Below are 21,671 nucleotides of genomic sequence, written 5' to 3'. Positions count from 1 at the left end.
AGGCGATGTTGAGAGAGAGGAGAGACCGATGATATTGTCCGTCATCCCAACATGCAGGCACCTTATCGGCACGTCCCAGACAGTACGGCCTCCTCACAACTTTGATGTACGATGCAATTACTAAACTAATAAAAGCCTCAAGTCGAAACAGGGTTCCTGTGGTGGTGCAGGGTGGAGGGGTGGTGCATCAACCCGCCTGCTGCCTTGACAACATTATCGCTTCCTAATCAGCAGTTTAGAGGGTACAGGGGGGCGGAGGACGGCTCCGGTCTTATTTTATAGAAAGCAGTGATGAATACACGAACCAAAACTTTCATGTGAGAGGGGAGTTTCTTTCTTGTTCCAGAGGCGCTGATTCACTACACTTCAATTCCTGAAATGATCTCTGGGGTCCACGTGGAAAAGTTGCTGGCGAGTGACATGACGTCATTGGTAAAAGTGATAAATTAGTGGACTTCAACCAATCACAGACGAATGCACAAAAGGGGATTACGCTCCAATATCTAGTAACTGACACGTTTCGCCTCGGAGTGGAGATCCAGCTCACATATCTTCCCAAACCCGAATGACTCCCGCTATCAGCTGTTTTTCTTATTTTGCTGCTGGCAGTGCGGAAGCCTTCATCAAACATCTGCAGTCTCATTATCGCCCACAGAGCCATTTTATGTCAGGAACCTGCCCTTATTCTCGGCTTCTGGTTTCAACCTTACTATTCTAAGTAAGACTGCGTGTCTTCCACTACACGATCACATTTCAGTTGTACTAAAAACACACGCTCTCACGGGGTTTTTGTGTGTGCAGCATGGAGGTTGGAGACAACACAGTGCATCACGCGTGTACAGTATAATGCAGCGTCAGCGTTAAATGCAACAACTTCGGAGCAGTCGACGTGAGAGAAGTGCGTCGCAGAGGAGAACCAAAGTTCACTGTTGGAATCTTCAGCGTTTTGCAGATTTTTTCTCTGCAGCTCTGTGGCCGATACACCTGTGCATAAAGTGAACAGAGGAAGCCCCTCTCCGTCTCCAGGGATCTCATTCTGCACTTCACCTCCTCCAGCTGTTCAGGCAAACAATCAGACGACACGTTTCCAGGAATAAAGGTCCGTCAGTCTTGCAGCAGAGAGTCGACTGAGGGGGGTTTCCCTTTTCAGAGAAAGGAGCAGAGGCTGGAGGCTGGAGGGTGATGCTCTCTCTCTCTCTCTCTCTCTCTCTCTCTCTCTCTCTCTCATACAGTAGGCTACGTGCAGGCAGAGCCGCGGCTGGAGACGGTGCACCGGGGTCCAGCAGTCCATCCAGCACGCTGCCGGGACGGGATTTGACTGTACAGATCTTTTTTTTTGAAGCAGAGCTGAAGATGCTGGGGGACTGGAGGATCCTGCTCTCGCACACGTGCAGCACCAGCCTGCTTCTGCTCTGGATCCTCGTCGGCCTGAACGTGGTGGAGGAGGTGGCGGGGTCCCAGCAAGGGATCCCTCTGTCAGTGTGAGTGAGAAGCAGCTCTGCAACTTTGTTTCACGCGGGGATTAACTGACATGATGATCTCTTCCAGGCCGGAAATGTAGCCACCAGAAGTGCAGCATTTTTAAATTGACATTTTGTTTTTTAAATTCATTTAAGGGTATTTAAACAGGTTCCAGTAACAGGGAGATTACATGCATGCTGTAAATGCATCTGTTTGTCTTGGCCACCGTGTTTAATTTAATTTAACCACAGATTTCTGTCTGTGTTCCTCAACACAGGCCATATTACAGGTATAGTTCAACATTTAGAGAGTGATGCTATTAGTGGGAGGAAACAATTACATGTGATTTTAGCAAATAAGCAGCATGATTTAAAAAATCACAGAAGGTGGAGAACTTCAAAATAGAGCATGTTGATTAAACTGCTTCAGCAAAGAGTTTAACACTACATCTAACTCTGTATTTCTTTTATTCTTATTTTGTTATATGGTTGCATTATATACAATCAATAAAATGACAATAATTATGATATGTTATCAATTAGTCAGAAATAATACGTGTTAATGTTAGTCACTGTATGGTTCTGCCAAAAACAAGGCTTTTTAAAAAATGTATGCATAATACTTCAAATTCATAAAGGACAGGTCATTTTTTAATTAGTTTTACAAGCTTTTCTGATGACTGTAAATTGTTACAGTTGAAAACCCACTTCTACCTTTACAGGTGTAATCTAAAAAATCCCAACTGTCCACATATAACAACAATAAGGAGCTGATAGTGAATCACATTTTTCTCTCTAAATCAGACTGTATCTGCTGCAGATTGGGAGACCTTTTCTGCAGGATTGTGTTTCCTTAGTTCAACCTAAAACAATTTAAACACAAAACTATGGAAAATCCAAAATTTGTGAATACAGATTCAAACAGTTAATCTCACACCGGAAAACACTTGAGCCAGAGTTACATATTTTTAGAGTCTGTGCACAAACTTATTTAGAAGTTCAGGTGCTCTATGGAGCACCTTAGAAAAATGTGAAACAAGATATTTTTCTGTGAGGTCTTTAAATGGTTAGTTTAGTTTAAAAAACACAATATTACATCATAATTTTGCAAACCTGTGGAAAACAAAAGATTAAATTATTCCAGTTTGAGGAATCTTTTAGAAACTGAAAAGGTGCTTAAATACCTCTGAGTTTTTTCTTTGAAAAGTTGGTTCTGCAGACGAGAACAGTTTAACCAACACGCATAACTACAAATCCTTCATTTTTCTAAACATACATTAATTGATGTAGTTTTAATTTTTGAATTCCTAAAACAGGCCTCAGTCGTAAAGCAGCATCTATGTTTTGTGTAGGACGGTCACATTCAACTTTTTTTTAAATTGAAGGTACAGTATTTCACTGCCATACAGTCATTACAGTTTAATAGAAGAAGCTCCAATAACCACAGTATAGATCATCAAAAGTACAATCATCTGTCAGCAGAGTGAAGGTCGGGCACACCGGGCCTCGGCGATAATCTTTTGACTGATCGTGTGAGAAAAAAATGCTCTAAAAAATGACAGCTGAGGAGAGATTAAAGGCATTTAAAAGCAGCTGGGGTGAAGAGAGGACTGGGAGTATTCAGTGGGGAGAAGGTGACATGAGAGATTCAGACCTACCAACATGACTGCTGCTATCTCTCATCAGTTGTTATAAATGGTGTTTTTTTGCAATACCATATTTAACCTAATAACTTAAATTTTCTTTTAATTCAAATAATTCTTTTGATTCAATCTCTTACTTTTCTATGTATTTATTTTTATATGTTTATGTTCATTTTTCCATAATATCTGTGAGACTGTTGGCTAAACTCACTCATTTGTCTTGTTTTTGTGTTCTAGCGTGAAGCTCTGGGCCTCAGCGTTTGGTGGAGAAATTAAATCCATTTCTGCAAAATATTCTGGATCCCAACTACTGCAGAAGGTAGTCTCCTTATTTTCCAGTCTTGTGTGAACACAAATGAATTTTCCTTTGTCTGATGGTCATGCAGTTACACACGTTGTGCGCTGTAATGCTGCATTCCCTCTGTAATGGCTGCAGAGACATTTTGGTGTCTCAGCTGAATGCTGATGCGTTATTTTAGAGGAGACTCAGGTGTGTTTGGCAAAGACAGAGCTCAATGTGTGTGTGTGGGAGAGAGAGAGAGAGAGAGAGAGAGAGAGAGAGTGTGTGTGTGTGTGTGTGTGTGAGAGAGAGAGAGAGAGCGAGAGAGCATGTGTGTTTGTACTTGATACAGCCCATTAACCACGGCTCTGATTCCCCTCTCATCTCATCTCTCCAGTTAACTCTCTGGAGTCAAGAGTTTCAACCTCTGGATATGAATGCGACAAGGAGACAAATTGAATTAGAGTGTGGTGGTGGGGGTTGATATGATGAACAAGTGACGCCAGCAGAGAATGAGCGATGACCCAGTGCAGCAGATTTAACTTTCTGACCACTCAATGTCAAAGGTGGGCTCTGTGTTCACAGGCCTGCGGTGGTCAGAGTCGAGTCAGGTGGATGAAAAGTGAACTGTCCATCAACATGCTTATAATGGGTTTTAAGTCTGCTTTACCCAGTCTGTGTGTGTGTGTGAAAGGTTACTTGTTGTACACACTTTACATTCATATCTTATGGCATTTTAAAAGGCACCAAATCCTAATAAAAGAATTAAATCAAATTCCCTCTCAATAAGTAAGGAAGTCAACAATTTGCTTTACAAAACAAGAGAAAAGAAAGAAAACACAAGAGACGCACAAGACGATAAAAACATAGACCCAGACTGCACAAGCCACAAAAAATATAAAGTTATCATGTATTTATATCGTATTTATATCATGTAAAGTTATTACAGAAGCCCTACATGTGACAGTTTTACGTATGTATCTACTTGTTTAAACTGGCTATATGATACTTACACCATGTGACATATATTAAAACCCAGCACACCACGTCTTTATGGCTATCAAAAGTAAAAGGAAAATTGCATCAAAATGCAGCCTAACATATCAAGTGTAGATATATATATTCATATGTATATATATGATACTTGTATACTGTATACTGATAAAAGCTTTCCACATAACATGAGTTTATAATAATGGGGTTGAGAATCTGCATATCTATCTATCACACCTCCAACATATACAGTAGGTCAACAACACTTCAGGTTAAATCCGAACTAAATAATGTTTTTATAAGAACGTTTTAAACTCCGATGTCCCAGGTCTCGTTTCCGTCTACTCAGCACTAAAAACTCGTCAGGTTGAACACAATACTTTGTTTGGTCTTTAGTTTTGAGTATATAAAGTGAAAAGAGCACCACTGGGTTTGAATCACAGTACAATACAGTCACCTAAAATGTCCAGTTTTAGTATTTCTGTTTCAGCTGTTTGCATGTTGACTCAGTTCTTTGGCGTGAGGCTGTAGTTTGTGGCATGGCGTTAAATTGAACTGCAGTGTATTGATGGGTGCTCTCAATACTGTGTCGATCACATTTACGTGCACAGTATATAGAAGAACAAAACTGTTGGAGACATCTTTTAATGATGCATCTCTCACGCAAACTACAACCTCAAAAGTGACCACAGGATTGAATCAACGCCTCTCTGACAACTGAGTTTAACTGTTACAGGACTGCATTACAGTTTCTATTACACAGTGGTTTCTATTTTTCTGATCACTCACTGAACATGGTGTGCATTTTTACTCATGTACAATATAAATCCTGTATGGGACACTGTCTATAACTGTCTACAACTCTTTCTTCCTGTAGGTTAAGTTTACTACATGAATCCCTGTGATACTTGTTAACCCTCTGCATTTGGCCATCCTCACTATTTTAGGAGCTGTGGGCTATCACAGCGCCGCGGCCGGGGACCAACTCCAGCTCTGAGGCCAGTGCCTCGGTCAAGGGCAATAGCAGGATTAATCCTAAAAACTCCGCTGCATGTCTTGGAGGATGGGAAGAAAGCGGCGCAACCAGAGGAAGTCCACGCAAACACGGGGAGAGCGTTCAAACTGCGTATAGAAAGCGTCTCCTGGGTCCAAACCTAGGACCTCCTTGCACTGAGGTGACAGTTCCTTAATATAAAATGAGATTTAAGTTCAAATGTGTGGTGGAAGCTGAAACGCTGTCCTTCTATTTGTTACCCAATATGCATTTCATCTTTGTACAAAAACATTTTGCAATATTGCCCTGCAGATTGGTTTTTGTGTGTATGTAAGCACTTTGCTCGTGTTCCTGTTCATGGAGGCATGTCTGGAGAGAGCTGTGCAGAGCCAGTCAGCATAAAGCAGTGAGCTGAGAGGGAGCTGACGGGTCGTTAGGGGCTGGTCATTAAGGCTGATCATTAGATGCTTTTATGGTGAATTACCCGATTTTACTAAGATTTCTGCAAAAGGGGGGAAACACTGGGACTCTTCAGGCTCCCGGCAAGCAGGCCTCACTCCTGCATTGGTCATTACTCTAATCAATAATCATGATCAGTGCTTTTGATGGATGGGGCTTCACCTCCTCTTGATGAGGGGAGTGTGAGGGAAGAAGAGGAGGAGGGGGGGGGGGGGGGGGGGGGGTCTGGGGACACGGGGTGCTGAGGCGGGGAGGACAGGCGTGAAATGAACTGTTCTGCTCCACTGCGAGCCCACACTCTTCCTTTCAGTAGGTAATTTGTCGCCTCATGTACCGGCGTGTGTGTGTTTTTGTGTGCGTCCTGTCCACACAATGTGTAATGTGTTTGAATGTGTGCTACGAGCCTGACGTGGCTTATGTTTATTTTTAGATAAGGTTATTGGAAGTATGTGTGTGTGTGTGTGTGTGTGTGTGTGTGTATATGATGTGGCTGATTGGACAGCGTGAGAGGATCAGCTTTTTGTTTTTATTTGATGCATGTGTGTGTGCCAGGCAGGTGTGGATTATGTAATACTATATTCCTCCGAGCTGTGGCGGGCTTTGTTCTGTATCACTGGAGGTCCTGTGCATCCAGCAGAATCAGCATTATGTGAGGTGTAGTTCATTACCGTGAATCGCCCAAGCTTGACACGTTATTATCTTTCTCCTGTGCTTTGACTCCATTTCAATTACCCTCTTACCATGCATAGCCTTCAGATCCAGAGTCCCCGCTCCCCCCCCAGGCCACCCAACATGGCCATCTCCAGCCAATCAGAGAGTAAGAAGCAGCATGTGCAGCCAATGACTGAGACCAGATAAAGACTATCAATCATTCTGTGTTGCAGCAGGGTTTTATCATCCGTTCATCTGAGACTGGCTGCATGCAGCTTGTCAGCCAACATGTGAAGGCTTATAAGCCTTGTTTAACAATTCCCCACCTCTCTGGAGTGGATGCAGGGAAACTATAGTTTCACAAAAAAAGATGTTTATCTTATCTTTTTCTTTTCTTGTCTTATTAAGTGGACATTTAAGACACTCCCAATGGGTTAATCAGCCACGTGAGCTCAATAAGTTTGCAGTATGTTTTCTTACAGTCAGTGTTATTTACAGATTTACAGTTGTTCCCTCTGTCAATGCCACACTTTTGTTGTTCTGGTTGTTTTCAGAAATATAAAGAATTTGAAAAGTCAGTCAGAGTGGAAGAAATTGATGGTGTGAAACTGGTCAAAAACCTGGCTGTGAAGATGGAGGAAGTGTTCCGGAAAAAAGCAGAGGCCACCAGGGTGGGTAAAATATTAAATATGTTTGAAGAAAGCATATTATTCTGTATTTATTTAATCATTCATTTTATTTTATTTTAGGGCAAAGGGGACTGTGTGTAAATTATTAGAGGGTTAGGGGGAGCGTCAGAAAAGAGCGAGGGTTGTGTTTTTTTTCTTTTTGCAGAAGGGAGGGTCTTTTAAGTTTTGGTAATACCCTCATGTTTGACCCACCTGCCTCGAGGAAAGAGCCCCCTTTGAGTCTCCAACATGCCTGGTTATCAGGCACCATGTGACTGGATTAGTTATGATGTCTGATCATTACAGGCGACCATCATCTGATCTAATTCATCCTTATTTCATTATTTGGAATCTGGGTTGGGGTGACAAATATTTTAAAGCCCCAGCATTTTGAAGACGTAGCATTTTGTTGCATTTGATATAATTTTTGCAATCACTAACTCAACTTCTAATGTGAGATTTGGTGTCTTTGTGAAAATTATTATTTTTGTTAATATATTAATGTTTAAATGGGAGAACACTTTATATTAGGTGGGGAGGGTGTTGCAATGTTCTAGGGTCTAAAGAAAATGCTAATAAATATGGGGTCTTTAAAGAATTTCGTACAGTCCCTAAATTGAGATTGGAGCACTTGGAAAACCAGACTATTGTGCAACGTTGAGAGATCAAATCTGTATTTAATGTTGATGTGAAAGGCTCGGGATATGGTCTTGCATGTCATTTATTACAGTCCAGGCCTGAGCTGCTGTCAGCCTCACAGCAGCAGCAGCCTGTCTGCGACCTCAGCGCAAAGGAGCTTGTAACCATTTTTAATGCTGGACCTCGCAGGGACTGCTGGGAAATGATAACGTTTATCTCCGCCCGCCTGATCCCACGTGTGCAGACAATTCAGCCTATAAATTACACTCATAGGACAGCGCTTAATGTCGGCCCAATAAACCTGATTTGATTCCCTGAGACGCATCAACATATTTAAGTGACGTTTTTGGCTCAAGGCACAGATTAATTTGGCTGTTTTTTGGGGGAAAAACCTACACCAGCACAGGTGTGATAAATCCTAATCTGATGACGTCATCACGCCTCTCCAAATTGAAATGCGAGTTTGGAAAATGAGGAAGTGACCTCAATAAAGCTGAAGGTGAGGCGTCTGGCCGCGGCAGGTACATTTCATGAGATGGGAAATTATGCATAACCCTGCCACAATATTGTCCGCTTAAATCAGTAAACATTATATTTATTTCATGATGTTTTTTTTGTTCGCCAACTGCTGACGACACGGCAACTCGCCAAGAGGTCAATTGAATTTGTCCACAGCCGCTCAGCAGTCGGTGCAAACGCCCCCGTTGTGTTTGTATAGCAGTTATTTTGACGTATGTGACAGACGTTAATTACCTGCTCGGCTCTGAAGGCGAGAGAGAGTGACTGTAACGTTTAGGTGGCATTTCCCCGGAAACACAGAGCCAAGCACATTTTCCAGAATCCAGTTATTACAAAAGCTATCGCTGCTTTGGTATGAAATCCTGCTCCAACCTGCCTCCATCAATCATCTCAGCAGCAGCACTCGCACAGTAGTGCCCTACATTTTATGCATATTCGTTTTGCCCTTAAAAAAATACTATAAGGATTGTCAAGGAGGGAAAGAGTCCTGGCAACATATTCTGTTAGTGAGTTCAATTTAAAAACAAAAGCTGGACATGCTGTCGATTCAAAGATGAATCTAAAGGCTGGCTGGTCCTCGATCATGTTCTTCTTCAAGGGAATGACATTTGTTGAGACTTGAGCTGCAGAGTGGAGAGAAACTTCCGGGATAGATGGATTTACTAGAAGACTTTGGGGAAGTCTTAAAGAATAGTGTTTATTGCCTAATGTAAATATGCATGTGCATTATATAGGGATTGGGTCGTTTACATATATTTTTATAAATATTACAGTGTGTGTAATAGCTCTAGTCTTTTTAACCAACGTTTCTTCTCTGCTCAGCGGCTCGTGGAGGCAGCAGAAGAAGCGCACCATCAGCACGAGGATAATCCCGACCTGCAGGTGAGGTTTGTCCCGAACAAAAGAAAAGGAAAAAAGGAAGACAATTATTAAAAATGTGGTGTGTCATTGTGTTGGACCTGGATGAATCATTTTTAAGTTGGTCTGGGGAGGAGCGGCTGCAAGGAGAGAGAGAGAGAGAGAGAGAGAGAGAGAGAGAGAGAGAGAGAGAAGGGTAATAGGCCCTTAAAGTCTTTAATTGCATCGGCGTCGTCCTTCACGCTGATGTCCCGTCAGCGGTTTGATACATAATACGTCTTTGATAAGCAATGGCGCACACATTGAAGGCTGCAGCGCCACAACGTCATAACTCACGCTGACTGTTTTTAAGTGTAATCATAGCTCATGAGCAGGTCTGTGCTGCAGCGCCTGTAAGTTAACTGTAACACTGCAGGCTATCAGAGAAACGGTGATCAATATCTATCGCCAGGGCCCTGCTTTTATGTTCAGAATTAAAGGCTGTGCTGCAGGTTGTAATGCATGGTAAATATTTTGATTTAAGTACTAACACTTCTCAGAGGATACTGTATTGTACTCAAGTTATTAAAGGTTGAATCATAGAGGGAAATCGGAGACAGAAGTCGGCCTGAATTTGTTTTACTTTTAATTATATTTCACAGGATGTGTTCGTGTGCTCTGACTCTGTTCAGGACATTAGCGCCTCTCATTGCGGATTTCCAGGGTGCACTGAGCTTCCTCGGCGTCTGCAGAGGGAATGCAGTATTTCTCTCTCTCTCTCTCTCTCTCTCTCTCTGTCTCTCTCTCTCTCTCTGTCTCTCTCTCTCTCTCTCTCTCTCTCTCTGTCTCTCTCTCTCTCTCTCTCTCTGTCCAGTGGACAAAGATAAATGAAACTATTTTGCGCGGCGCATTGTTTCACTTTCATGGCTCAAGATTGGAAACCCACTCGAGCAACAAAACACTGATATAACGGCGGCACTTTACAGTTAATAGAAGCATTTACATCCTATGAATACATTTCAGTCACCTTGTTCGGTACCCGTTTCTCTGCTGCTCACACAGCCGTAACAAGACAGGTAGACTGCACCTATAAAACCTTTTAAACAGAAAATACTACTGCCATTTTTTAACTAATAATAAAGGAAATATATTTTGTTTTCACCATCATCTTTGAAAATACTTAGATTGTAATATCTCTACAATATGGCTCACAAAGACACATTTTACTGAAGGATTTCTGCATGTTTGGGACTTGTTTTCATTACATGTTTTTATTGAATAATATCGGGGCTGTTATTACTGTAAGAAAACAAGGTTTCCATTTTCTCCAGATACTTAATTGACAGTTTGGTGTCTTTCACTCCCAAACCGTGGTCCATAAATAAAACTATATATATGTGGACTCCTCAAATATAAAAAAAACAGTATTAATTCAATTATATATAATATTATGTCACAAACATTGTAAACATTACATCATTTTATGATAGTTGCATTTGCTTTTTTTTATATTTTGCCATAGACAAATCTCTCTAATATCTCTGTACATTGCATTTTAATAGCGTCATCACAAACATGAATGTGTTTCTCATAAAAAGCAATTCTTACAATAAAAAGCTTTTGATTTTTGTTGAAGCAACTGACACACAGCACAGGCCTATCACACAGCTGTTTCATCTTAAAGGCCATAAAAAATAATAAGGTAAATTCAATATCCAACTGTGATAATGATGTGATGTCATGATATTACTCCTCATGGCATCATTTAGCCAGCCTCGCCTCCCCTGACACCGCACATTTTTCACGCACCATTTCACTGACCACAATGAGATAAGCCGGCTGCTCTTATCTCAGCTGCTTCGTGTCAGGACAGTCGGGTGTTTTGCATTGACCCGAGTGCAGTCCGCAGTTCAAGGGTGTGCAGATCAGGTGAGATGGAGCAACAGAAATGTGGCTCTTACCGCAGAAATGTTATTTACTGTAATGTTTCTTTGGTTTAGTGTTAGCTGCTAACAGAGCTTTTGCTTTCAACTTTCAACATGTAGCCTATGTGGGTCTAGAAAAAGCATCTTACAGACTTTGAAAAATCAGCAACGCCTCAGAAATATGAAAATCTAAATTGACATTTTAAATAAAGGCACACAGAATTTAAATGTGTGCTTTTAAACTTTAAAACCTTGTCAAGCTTCAAGTTAAAGGCCTAAATTTCTGCCCCAGAAACATTTGATCAAAAAGTAAAGAGTAAACATTATTGTGTAATTTAGGAATCCTTGTTTACTTTGTATTTCATACTTTTTTTTAATGAGAAAAAAATGAATGGGAGAGCGGGATGTTTGAAAATGTTAAAATCCACATGATTTTCATTTTTAATTGCCTGCTGCTATCTTGGTGGTTTCTACACATCATAAAAATACTGAGTAATACTCTAAATGATTTGCTCAAAGTATATTTTGCTCATGCGCTGAGCACATATTTTCCAGAATCCCGTTATTACAATCACATATTACTTAATATAACTTAACATCTTAAAGAACTCGTCCCCTTGAACTATGTGATCCGTAACATCAGGGAAGTAGGCAGCTTCAGAACAAATTAGTTTGGACTCTATGAAGCTGTTGGTTATAACAGCTGCAGTAAGAGTCAGGGTCTGTTTAAAAACCTTCAGAATAAAGCTTATTTCTTGGGACACAGGGTGTCCAGATCTTGGAGTCTGGTTTACAGTAAGGCCCAGCAGCCTGTAATGGAGGGCAGATCTCTGCAGTAGGGCCTCCAGCTAACTGCAGCGGTGTAAGAGTAAGTGGGGCGTCTCGGAGAGCTGCAGTGTCCCATGGCCTGCTCTACGGTAATAACCCTGGTGGTTAACGTGCCTCTCTACAGCACTATCAGTTCTGCTGAGGGTGCACGTTTCTCTCCCCTGCTGCTGCTCCCCCTCCGCAGCCCTCCCTCCACCTCCCCTCCACACCGCCTGCCGCAGCTCGTCAGAGAGCTGCTCAGGCGTGGTATGAGCTGTCAGGGGCTGCTTGATGGTGATGCCCGCGTGGCCTCCCCCGAGTGTGATGCTGTAGAGTCCATCACCCATCTCTCCCTCCCTACCTCCCTCTCTCTCTCTCTCTTTCCCTCTCAGTGCAGACAATAAGGACCAGAGGCCACAGAGAGGCCGCTCAAACAGGATGAGGTAGTCTTTCTTCTGCAGCAGTAGGCAGTGAAGGACAGGACAGACAAACTGTTGGGTTTCACTTTAGTGAGGCCAGACTTTTCAGTGGCAGTCATGAAGTCCAGGTCCTTCTTAGACCTCAGTGACTGGTGACAATTACAACTGCTGCAATGCGCATTTTTGACACTTTTTAAAATTTCCCAAACTAAACAGAAATGCACAAAAAAATCTGCGCTCATTCACACATGTTACGGTTTATTAATTATGAGCGATCTTAGGCAGTGGAGCAGATTAATTGTCCTCCTGTCCAAAGTGTCCTTGAGCAAGACACTGAACCCCAAATTGCTCTCAAACAGTGTGTGCATGTGGGGGAAATAATTTGTCATTTTGGACAAAAGGCTCTTCCGAATCAGAATCAGAAATACTTTATTGATCCCCGGGGGGAAATTGTACAAAAATATTACATTACATTGTACAAATCAATGTAATGTAATATTTCTACATTGTGAAAAGCCATGCTATAATGTATATTCTAACCACCTACACCCTACAATTCTGGTTTTATTGTGATGCTTTATTTTGGACTTCTTCATTCTGTCCTTTTTTACTTCTGTCTGATTTTAGGATTTCTGATCTGATAGTTTATGGTGGACCATTATAGACTAAGCACACATTATTGTGCATTTGAAAAATAATCTGTGGTGGAACGGCATAACCTGCATGAGGAAAAATTGTCTAACCCCCTTTTTTCAAGTCAATACTTGCATTACTTACATTCCCATATGCGCAATGAACCAGGGTTTGGTTGCTGTAATTGTTCCTCCTGTTCCTAACATGATTCCAACGTAAAAGAGGGGGCACAAAATCATCAGTCCTGGGTTTCGTCTTTGTATTAATGTCCCTCCAAGACTGTAACTTTGAAAGACACTCCCTCGATTTGACTAATTCAGACTGCTCAGACTTCAACTGAACTTCAGAACAAGGACTGTCGATTTTCTGCCCCATCACTTAGGTTGAAATCACATAGGAAGGGATCTCTTGATGGTCAGTATTGACAGGAGGACTGATTACAGCAAGAAAAAACAGTTTTCAATATACATTTGGGCATGTGAGTTTTGTTTTAAGATAGACTTGGAAGAATGTGAACCTATCCTTAAAGTATTAATATCAACGTTGTTATTATAGTTGTTTTAGACCTGAAAGAATAATGTAAATTATGACTGCACACGTACGTCTCTGCAGGCTTCAGTTAACGTTTGCCGTCTTCACTCTTTTCTTCAGTATGAGTACTTCAACGCCGTGCTGATCAATGAAGTGGACGAGACGGGCAATAACGTCGAGCTGGGAGGAGAGTTCCTCCTGGAGCCCAACGACCATTTCAATAACCTGTCGGTCAACCTGAGCCTCAGTGTGGTGCAGGTGCCCACCAACATGTACAACAAAGGTGAGGACTCCACCGGTAGCCTGCACACAGTCTAAAGGCAGGATCGTGCCAGTGTTTTTCACCTACTGTGAGCCGAGGAGGAGGGAGAGTAAGTGGTGAAAGTGAGAAATGGTAGCTGAAGCTGCATCAGTGTCACAGGCTGGGAGAAGTGGAGTTGGGGGATCAGTAACAGTCCAGACATAAAGAGAAAGCAACTACAGGCCTCTCACAGAGACTCTAAAGAGGGCAGAGAGGGGGGATGGGAAAGATGTTTGTCATACGCTAGCTGTTCAGTCGCTTCTTGTTTTGTAACTGAGTGTGTCACCCTCTCCCTTTGTATCGCCAGGGCCGCTTTTGTTGGCTATAATGGACTGCCCATAACTCTCTGTTCACAGCACAAAGGGAGGCTCGTCCAGCAGGAGGAGAGGAGGGGAGGATTTAGTCACGGGCATTGTGTCTCCTTCAGGGGGGTCAATAAGGGACAAAGGTCAACTGTGCACTCGGTAATGGTGACCAGGATGACAATTACTATTATCACAATTTAATTTACTTGTCTTTCTCTCTCTCTCTTCCCTCTCTACGTCCTCCTCCTCAGATCCTGACATAGTGAACGGAGTTTACTGGTCCGAGGCTCTCAATAAAGTATTTGTAGATAATTTTGAGAGAGACCCAACACTAATCTGGCAGTACTTTGGGAGCGCCAAGGGTTTCTTCAGACAGTACCCTGGTGAGTGCTGTCGGTCTGTCAGTTGTCCTGTTTCACTGTCTGTCCATGTGTGTGTGTGCGGGAGCGTGTATTGTGGGGACATAAATCTGTTTACACAGTCACATTGTGGGGACTCACCTTCCTTATGGGGACAAGTCCTCATAACGTAAATCATTAATTTCTAGGGTGGAGACTTGGTTAGGGTTAGGCAAGTAGTGGTTATGGTTATGGTAAGTCTCCAGGAAATGAATGTAAGTCAATGTAATGTCCTCTGAAGTGATGGAAACATGACTGTGTGTGTGTGTGTGTGTGTGTGTGTGTGTGTGTGTGTGTGTGTGTGTGTGGGAAAAGAAAGGCTTGTCTCAAGGGAGCCATCAGCCGTCAGTGCAGGAAAAAACCCCAGATCAGAACAAATGATTTAGAATTACTAAAAGGGTAATTTGGCTAATGTTGTAATTTTACAGACCATCAGAGAGGATGCATATATACAGACTGTAATTAATCAGAATTTGCTGGAGTGGGTCTGCAGTACCGAGGAACAGCGCACGGCTGCTGGATCCGACCGAAGTCATCAGACCGCAACAATGATATGAAACAGGCGGAGGGCTCAGTGCGGTGTGGCAGCGAAGATACAACTGATGATATTGTAATGCAGATATAGACTCTGTATGTTTAATGTATTAGGAGAAATTCATAAAAAGTGTTTTACAACATACTAACATATTCATCATTTAAATCACACTTCACTGAACTCTTGTGAAAGAGTGAAAACGTTAACAAAGATAGATTGAGCCCTCAATATGTAGTTTAAACTGTTGGAAAGTATTTACTCAAGTACTTTACAATTTTATAGGTACTCCATTTTACGTTACTTTAACTTTGTTAAATTTCAAAAGGAAATATTGTACTTTACTTCACTACGTTTATTTCATCCCTACAGTTACTTGTTACCTTTCAGATTAATATTTTACATACAAAACATATTATCAGTTTATAAAATATGATGCATTTTGCAATCAAATTTAAGGGTTTGGAAAAAAAAATTTTTAGTTAGTATTTATTAAGGGTTTAACACTCAAGTCTGCTTCATCAGGACTGTGCAGGTGTGGTTTTATCAGATTTGATGGACAGTTCTGACAACATGAGCAAACGACTGTCATCAGATTTTGATTCCAGTGTCGCTAAATCCTGATTGGTGCTCAGAAGTACGTGACATCCCCTACTTCCATCTGAGCCCCGCCCACTTCAAACCAGTGAGGAGACCAAACAACAAAACTAAAGAACACAGAAAACAAAAAATACGGAAATCTCTCATATGAAATAATTAAAACTTGCAGAAAACTTGGTCTTTTTGTAGGACCACCTTGCTCATAGTAAAAAGGGACTGAGAGAAGAGGTTTTCAGGGCATTAATGCACTAATGAACTGACAGAGGCCTTCTGTGTGAGTTATTTTACTATTGATATATTTATATACCATATCGATATACTTTTGTATTTTTACTTTAGTAAATTTTTGAATGCAGGACATTTACTTGCAATGGAATATGTTTATAATGTGGTATTTTACTTTTACCTAAGTGAAGGATCTGATTACTTCTTCCACCCTTGATTTATAGGGTTCAATACATACAAAACAAAATTATTGGTCATCAATTTGCAAAGTCGAAGCTTTTCATTATTAAGAGCTTTTGGTAACCTCCCTGTGAATGTGTAAAGTGTTAGTGGTGATTTTAAATACCGACAGTAAGCTTCATACATACAGGAGTACAGCAGCACAGTGCAGTACATCAACTGATGGGTCCCAGTGAGACATAGTGGTTACAGCTTGAACCGACAGACCTGTGTTATGGTTATATATCAGAGGTGTGAGTGTGCTCGTGTTTATCCACTGCAAAATGTTGATTTTCTGTCTCTTATACTTTCTTTTAATTGACTTCCTGATCTGTATCCCAGGAGTGAAGTGGCATCCAGATGAACATGGTGTCATTGGCTTTGACTGTAGAAACAGGAAGTGGTAAGCCTCTACATACCAGATAAAATGTACTGCTCTTGTGGTGTGCATCATATTGTTTGTGAATAAAGTATTAATTTTCTTATTCTTCCCTCATTACTGCAACACCACCAGGTATCAAAATGTGTAATTTATCTCTATCTCAGGTACATTCAGGCAGCAACGTCTCCTAAAGATGTTGTTATCTTAGTGGACGTTAGTGGAAGCATGAAAGGACTGAGGCTGACCATCGCCAGGCAGACTGTCTCCTCCATATTAGACACTCTTGGAGACGACGACTTCTTCAACATCATTGCAGTAAGTTTTAGTGAAACTAAACCGTCACCTTTTTGTCCGTTTGTGTCTTTGTTTGTGCATCTCTCGGCCCTAAATCTCTGTAATCATAGATTCTATTGCTGTCTTTCATCTTAACAAAATGGTTTCTGTTAAGTATTTACTTCCATGGACAATTCTAATCTATCTAAATGTTATTTGTATTTCCTCAGTATAATCAGGAGATCCATTATGTTGAGCCTTGTTTGAATGGGACGCTGGTCCGAGCCGACAGAACCAATAAAGATGTGAGTCGCCATCAGTGGATTGTATCAGGTCGAATTTGTGTGATTTGTGTTTAAAACTGTTCTTTGTTCTTTTTCGTTATCTGTTAGCATTTCCGTGAACATCTGGACAAGCTGTTTGCCAAAGGGATCGGGCTGCTGGGTGAAGCTCTGGCCGAAGCGTTCACAATCCTGAATGATGTAAGTTCCAGTACAGTAAACCTCTTCACATGAGCCTGCTCTGTATCTGTGACTGTCAGTTTAATAGGGAGGCTGTGCAAACACAAATCTTCCCTGTCTATATTCCACTGAAATAATGTATCAGAAAGCAGATCAACTGAATCATTTTTTACTGTTTGCTGATTATGAGGCAATGCTGTTGAGTATTCATGAGTTTTCACAAAATGATTCATTTATTTATTCATTCATTTAACATTATAAAAAAAAAAAAAGTGTGTGCTTGTGCCCAGCTATCACAAACGCACTTTGTTTTCATTTAATTGACGGACTCCACTCGGCCAGAACATTAGCAGAACTTTCATTTTACAAGCCACATTTGTTTTCAGTGACAGAAAGTGTTCAAGTACAACACTCCACGTGTTCTCAGCTAATCATAAAAAGTAGCACACTCTGGTCAAATATATCTGAGCGCTTGGGAGGTGTGTCGCCTGTCGAAACGCTCCAGCGCTATCCCTGTTCCGCCCTCCAAACACGGACACATCTATTCTGAAGCGTGATTAATGGCTCTAATTAATGTCAGTGATTAATAATGTGGCTGATTGGAACACAAAGCAGATAAGGCCAGGAGCCACGCCGCACTCCTTTTATCTCCCTGTTTTCAGGCGAGCTTTGGCGGCGCCCGCTGAAGCTGAGGGACTGCAGCTTTTACCTCTGCATTTGTCAGATTAATTAAAGCCCTGCAATGAATATGGTAATCAGGTAGCCAGTAGCCGACTACTGAAATTCATTGTTACACCGCTGCACAGTGAATACAGCTTATCATAGACCAAATCAAAAAGAAACACTTGAAGAGCACTCCATCATTTTACATCCAGTCTTAGTCAGAGTAAGAGCAGTGCTGAAATATAAAAAAAGTCTGAGTGTATAATAAAATATTTTACCATCACAAAATATGTAAGCCACGATTTTAGAACAAGATCATTGATTTACCTCTCAAACAACTAAGGCTTAGGATTGATTAGATTTTATCAACATCGATTACTTCATTATCCCTGTTATTGATTGTCTTTTATCATTAACATTTAGGTGTACTAATTCTTATTTACTTACAACACTGAAACAAATGGCATTATATACATCCAAACAAAGGCTTATCTAAAGGACAGATGATCAGCAGCAGAGAGGACATGAACATCTTCAATAATAACTCTTGACACTCAGGGAATGTGACAAAAGGGGCATCCACGTAAAAGATATATTAAAACAACATCATTTATTAAACTAAACATAACTAAAATTAACAACAGGAAAAGAGAAAAGAAACAGATGCAGGGCGGACGCCAGCTGAAGGAAGAGAGAAAAGGGATAAAGCACACATGCCATCTTTTTAGAGGTGCACTAGATGAGCTGTCGACCCTCCACTGTCAGCCAATCACCTCTTGAGCTTGACGAGGAGGTGATTGTCACACACTGGACCGACTTTTTCCACAGAAGACATTTTGACATGTAAAAGCACAGGTGTAAATAATAGAATTAAAGAAAGCTGAATTCCATTTAGCTGTCTGCTGTGAAAAGAAACTGTAATATGAGCAAAACAATTCCATTTTTATTACATTCAAATCTTGTGGATGATCTTTCTACAGCTGATTTCCTATTCATTCTACAGGTAATTGAACATGAAAATTAAAGTTTACAATTAAAGAGTTTTTAATATCAGACAAAACTTTAGAGTTAATTTCATGTAATTTGAATAGCTTTGTGAGCACTTGCTGCACACTGTTTGTTTCTAACTAATCTTTAATATCTGGATTAAGTGTTTCATCCTCGCTGTTTTCTTTACTGAAGTGCAGCCTCACTGACTGCTCCACACACTTCTTTGCTGTCCTGTATGTTATGTTATGTATCTATTTTATCATGCACATACAAGTGCCCAGACCACATGAACTTATAAAACACCAAAAGATATTGTTGCTGTGGTGAGACAGTTGTAAACATGAACGTGGCATATATTATAATGCAAAAAAATGTGGTAATATGGCGTTATATTTTCTTTCATGTTCGTGTGCGTGAGAGAGTTGTTTGATTTGAGTGCAGCTTAGCAGGTTTTATCCTGTGATCGTGTCACTACATGCTCCTCTTTCTCTCCACATTTACTCTGTATCAGGTCAATAAACCACTTAATTACTGCGATGCATCTCTTGGCATCAGAATAAAGTGTACCGCGCTCCTCTGGTTTATTTAGACATTATCTGTATTTTATTGACTGATGACTGCACAGCTTCCATATCAGACATCATCATCATACAGAGTGGACACAGACAGTTTGTTTAGTGTTTCAATAACAACACAGATATGATTTGAGGTTTTTAATGTATGTCTTTTATGTGTTTTCTCTCTTTCTGCAGTTTAATCAAACTGGACGTGGCAGCGTGTGCAGCCAGGCCATAATGCTTGTGACCGACGGGGCAACTGAAATGTATGACGACGTTTTTGAGAAGTACAACTGGCCAGAAAGGAAGGTGAGTCTCTCTCTCGCTCTCTCTCTCTCTCCTGTTCCCCACAGTGCCTAATTTCTCACGTTGTAAATGTCCTTTTTCTGAATTTTCTGCTTGCTCTGCACTTTTCCTCCAGTGGGGATAGATGTACATTTTAATACTTTATGTCAGCTGGAGCTCCTGTCTTGACGTTTTGAGGAATTGGTTTCTTACTTCATTACCACTCATAACTCTGTAATGTAAAATCCATGTCAATATGATGTTTTTTCAACGTGGTGGTGCATTACAGAGGAATATTTCCCCACACGAGGAATAAAACATGGGAAATTAACTGCTCTCAAGGACAGAGTATGTACAAGCAGCTCGGTCTCGAAGGCTCTGGTCCTCGTCCCCCCACTGCTGTGCTCTCTCCACACTTCTTCCTGGACTCAACGCTGGGTTTAAAATCTTTTGTTAGCCTCCCTTTTGTAAGACCTAAATGCAATTGAAATGAAATGGACTGCTGTGCCACTCAGAAAGCAATAAAAACAACAGCTCAGGGGCTTTTGTTCAGTCTTATCAAGCATATGTGTGTTGGCAGTGTTTGGCAGCGTACAGGGCAGTGTTTGGCAGGCTATCCGACCCCCCCCCCCCCCCCCCATACACCCTCAGGGCCGCTATATGGCAGCCATTCAGTGTTTTCTATATGCTTTATGCTTAGCAAAGCATCTGGAGCCAATGAGCCATGCAGGTTTGGCAAAGTGTCACACAGCGTTCTTTAAAAGGACAGTGGAACATGCCCTCATGCACAACCCCCAACAAAAGAAAACTGAATTTAACTGCAGAGAGTGCAAACTGAAAAAAATCCACAATTTACTGACAAAGATGCACTGAAAACAAAAGACAGAAAGGAAAGAAATGGGAAAAGCAGCTTAATGCTCAGCGTTTCCTCATGAGGATGTTGAAACATGCAGTGACTTCTTGCACCAAAGCCAGATAGAATCAGGACAGGAAGATAAAGCACTGAGGAGACACATCACTTTGCATGTTTTTTTTCCCCTCCATCTTTGAAACTGTCGACATCTATGTGTCCTCTGCACAGGTGCGAATATTCCCTTACCTGATTGGACGAGAGTCTGCATTTGCTGATAACCTCAAATGGATGGCTTGTGCCAACAAAGGTTTGGGACTTTTTGATAACAGCTTCATGTCAGAGTGTCGAATACACCCTGATGTGGTGTTTCTGTGGAGTCATATGATTTGAGGTTGAGGATGTGTGGGTATCCGTGTGGTTTGGCTGTGCATGTGTTTGTGCATGCATGTGTATGTGCTGGCTCAGAGTCTTTGTGCCAAGAGGCAATGAAGTGGCACTTGGCGGGGGTCAGAGGTCAATCCGCTCTAATCCCTCTTCCTGTCAGAGTGTCTCCCCCTCGGCTGCTCGCTGCTGATGGCTCCCACGTGTCAGCGCTCCGGATGAGTGCCCTCTGGAAGGGAAAGTCGCAGCCAGGAAAACAGATCACAGAGGGCTTGTTGGGAGACGAGCCCCCAAACATCCTTCCCCATACAGACCCCCACTGTGAAATAACCTTACATGTCCAATATGAGTCATTGTCAGCAACATCAGGAGCTGACACCAAGTCAAATGGCTCCTGTTTCCTGAGGGGTTCAGTACAGTCCAGTAATGTCAGTACATTTACTTAAGTACTAATTTTGAGCTACTTGTACTTTCTATTGTATGGTACGTAAATAGCTCTACTGCACTACATTTCAGGAGGAAATATTGTACTTTCTCTATTATTTTACATCTATAGTGTCAAGTTACAAGATTGGATAATGTCACAGATTTACCCAACGACTAGTTGGCCCATTGTGCAGCATTTTAACGCAAATAAAGCATCTTTTAAATTGTTCGGATGATAGTTTGCAGAAGAATTAACCAATGGCGATTGCTGCGATCTATATTTTGCTTTCGCTTATTAAATCTCAGTGTATCCATTGAATCCTTGGGAGGAAAGGGGGGTTTGTTGTTGGTTGCCACAGTGT

The 21,671-nt window shown here is 41.4% G+C and overlaps 1 protein-coding gene across 1 annotated transcript in view; it reads left to right on the top strand.

The window, feature by feature from the left end:
• Positions 1–1,353: 1,353 nt before the first annotated feature.
• cacna2d3 (calcium channel, voltage dependent, alpha2/delta subunit 3) overlaps positions 1,354–21,671 on the top strand; it is a 33,203-nt gene continuing 12,885 nt past the window's right edge. Inside the window, exons 1-12 of the mRNA XM_070902105.1 lie at positions 1,354–1,481; positions 3,341–3,422; positions 7,035–7,151; positions 9,129–9,188; positions 13,579–13,741; positions 14,316–14,447; positions 16,381–16,441; positions 16,585–16,735; positions 16,924–16,998; positions 17,086–17,175; positions 19,560–19,673; positions 20,731–20,809. Of these exons, the coding sequence (XP_070758206.1) occupies positions 1,354–1,481; positions 3,341–3,422; positions 7,035–7,151; positions 9,129–9,188; positions 13,579–13,741; positions 14,316–14,447; positions 16,381–16,441; positions 16,585–16,735; positions 16,924–16,998; positions 17,086–17,175; positions 19,560–19,673; positions 20,731–20,809 (1,252 nt within the window). The remainder of the gene's footprint in view (positions 1,482–3,340; positions 3,423–7,034; positions 7,152–9,128; positions 9,189–13,578; positions 13,742–14,315; positions 14,448–16,380; positions 16,442–16,584; positions 16,736–16,923; positions 16,999–17,085; positions 17,176–19,559; positions 19,674–20,730; positions 20,810–21,671) is intronic.

This window comes from Enoplosus armatus, chromosome 3, assembly GCF_043641665.1.
Source record: "Enoplosus armatus isolate fEnoArm2 chromosome 3, fEnoArm2.hap1, whole genome shotgun sequence".
NCBI classification, from domain to species: domain Eukaryota; kingdom Metazoa; phylum Chordata; class Actinopteri; order Centrarchiformes; family Enoplosidae; genus Enoplosus; species Enoplosus armatus.
The sequence above is the reverse complement of the archived record's forward strand: the minus strand, read 5'-3'. Positions and strand labels throughout refer to the sequence as shown.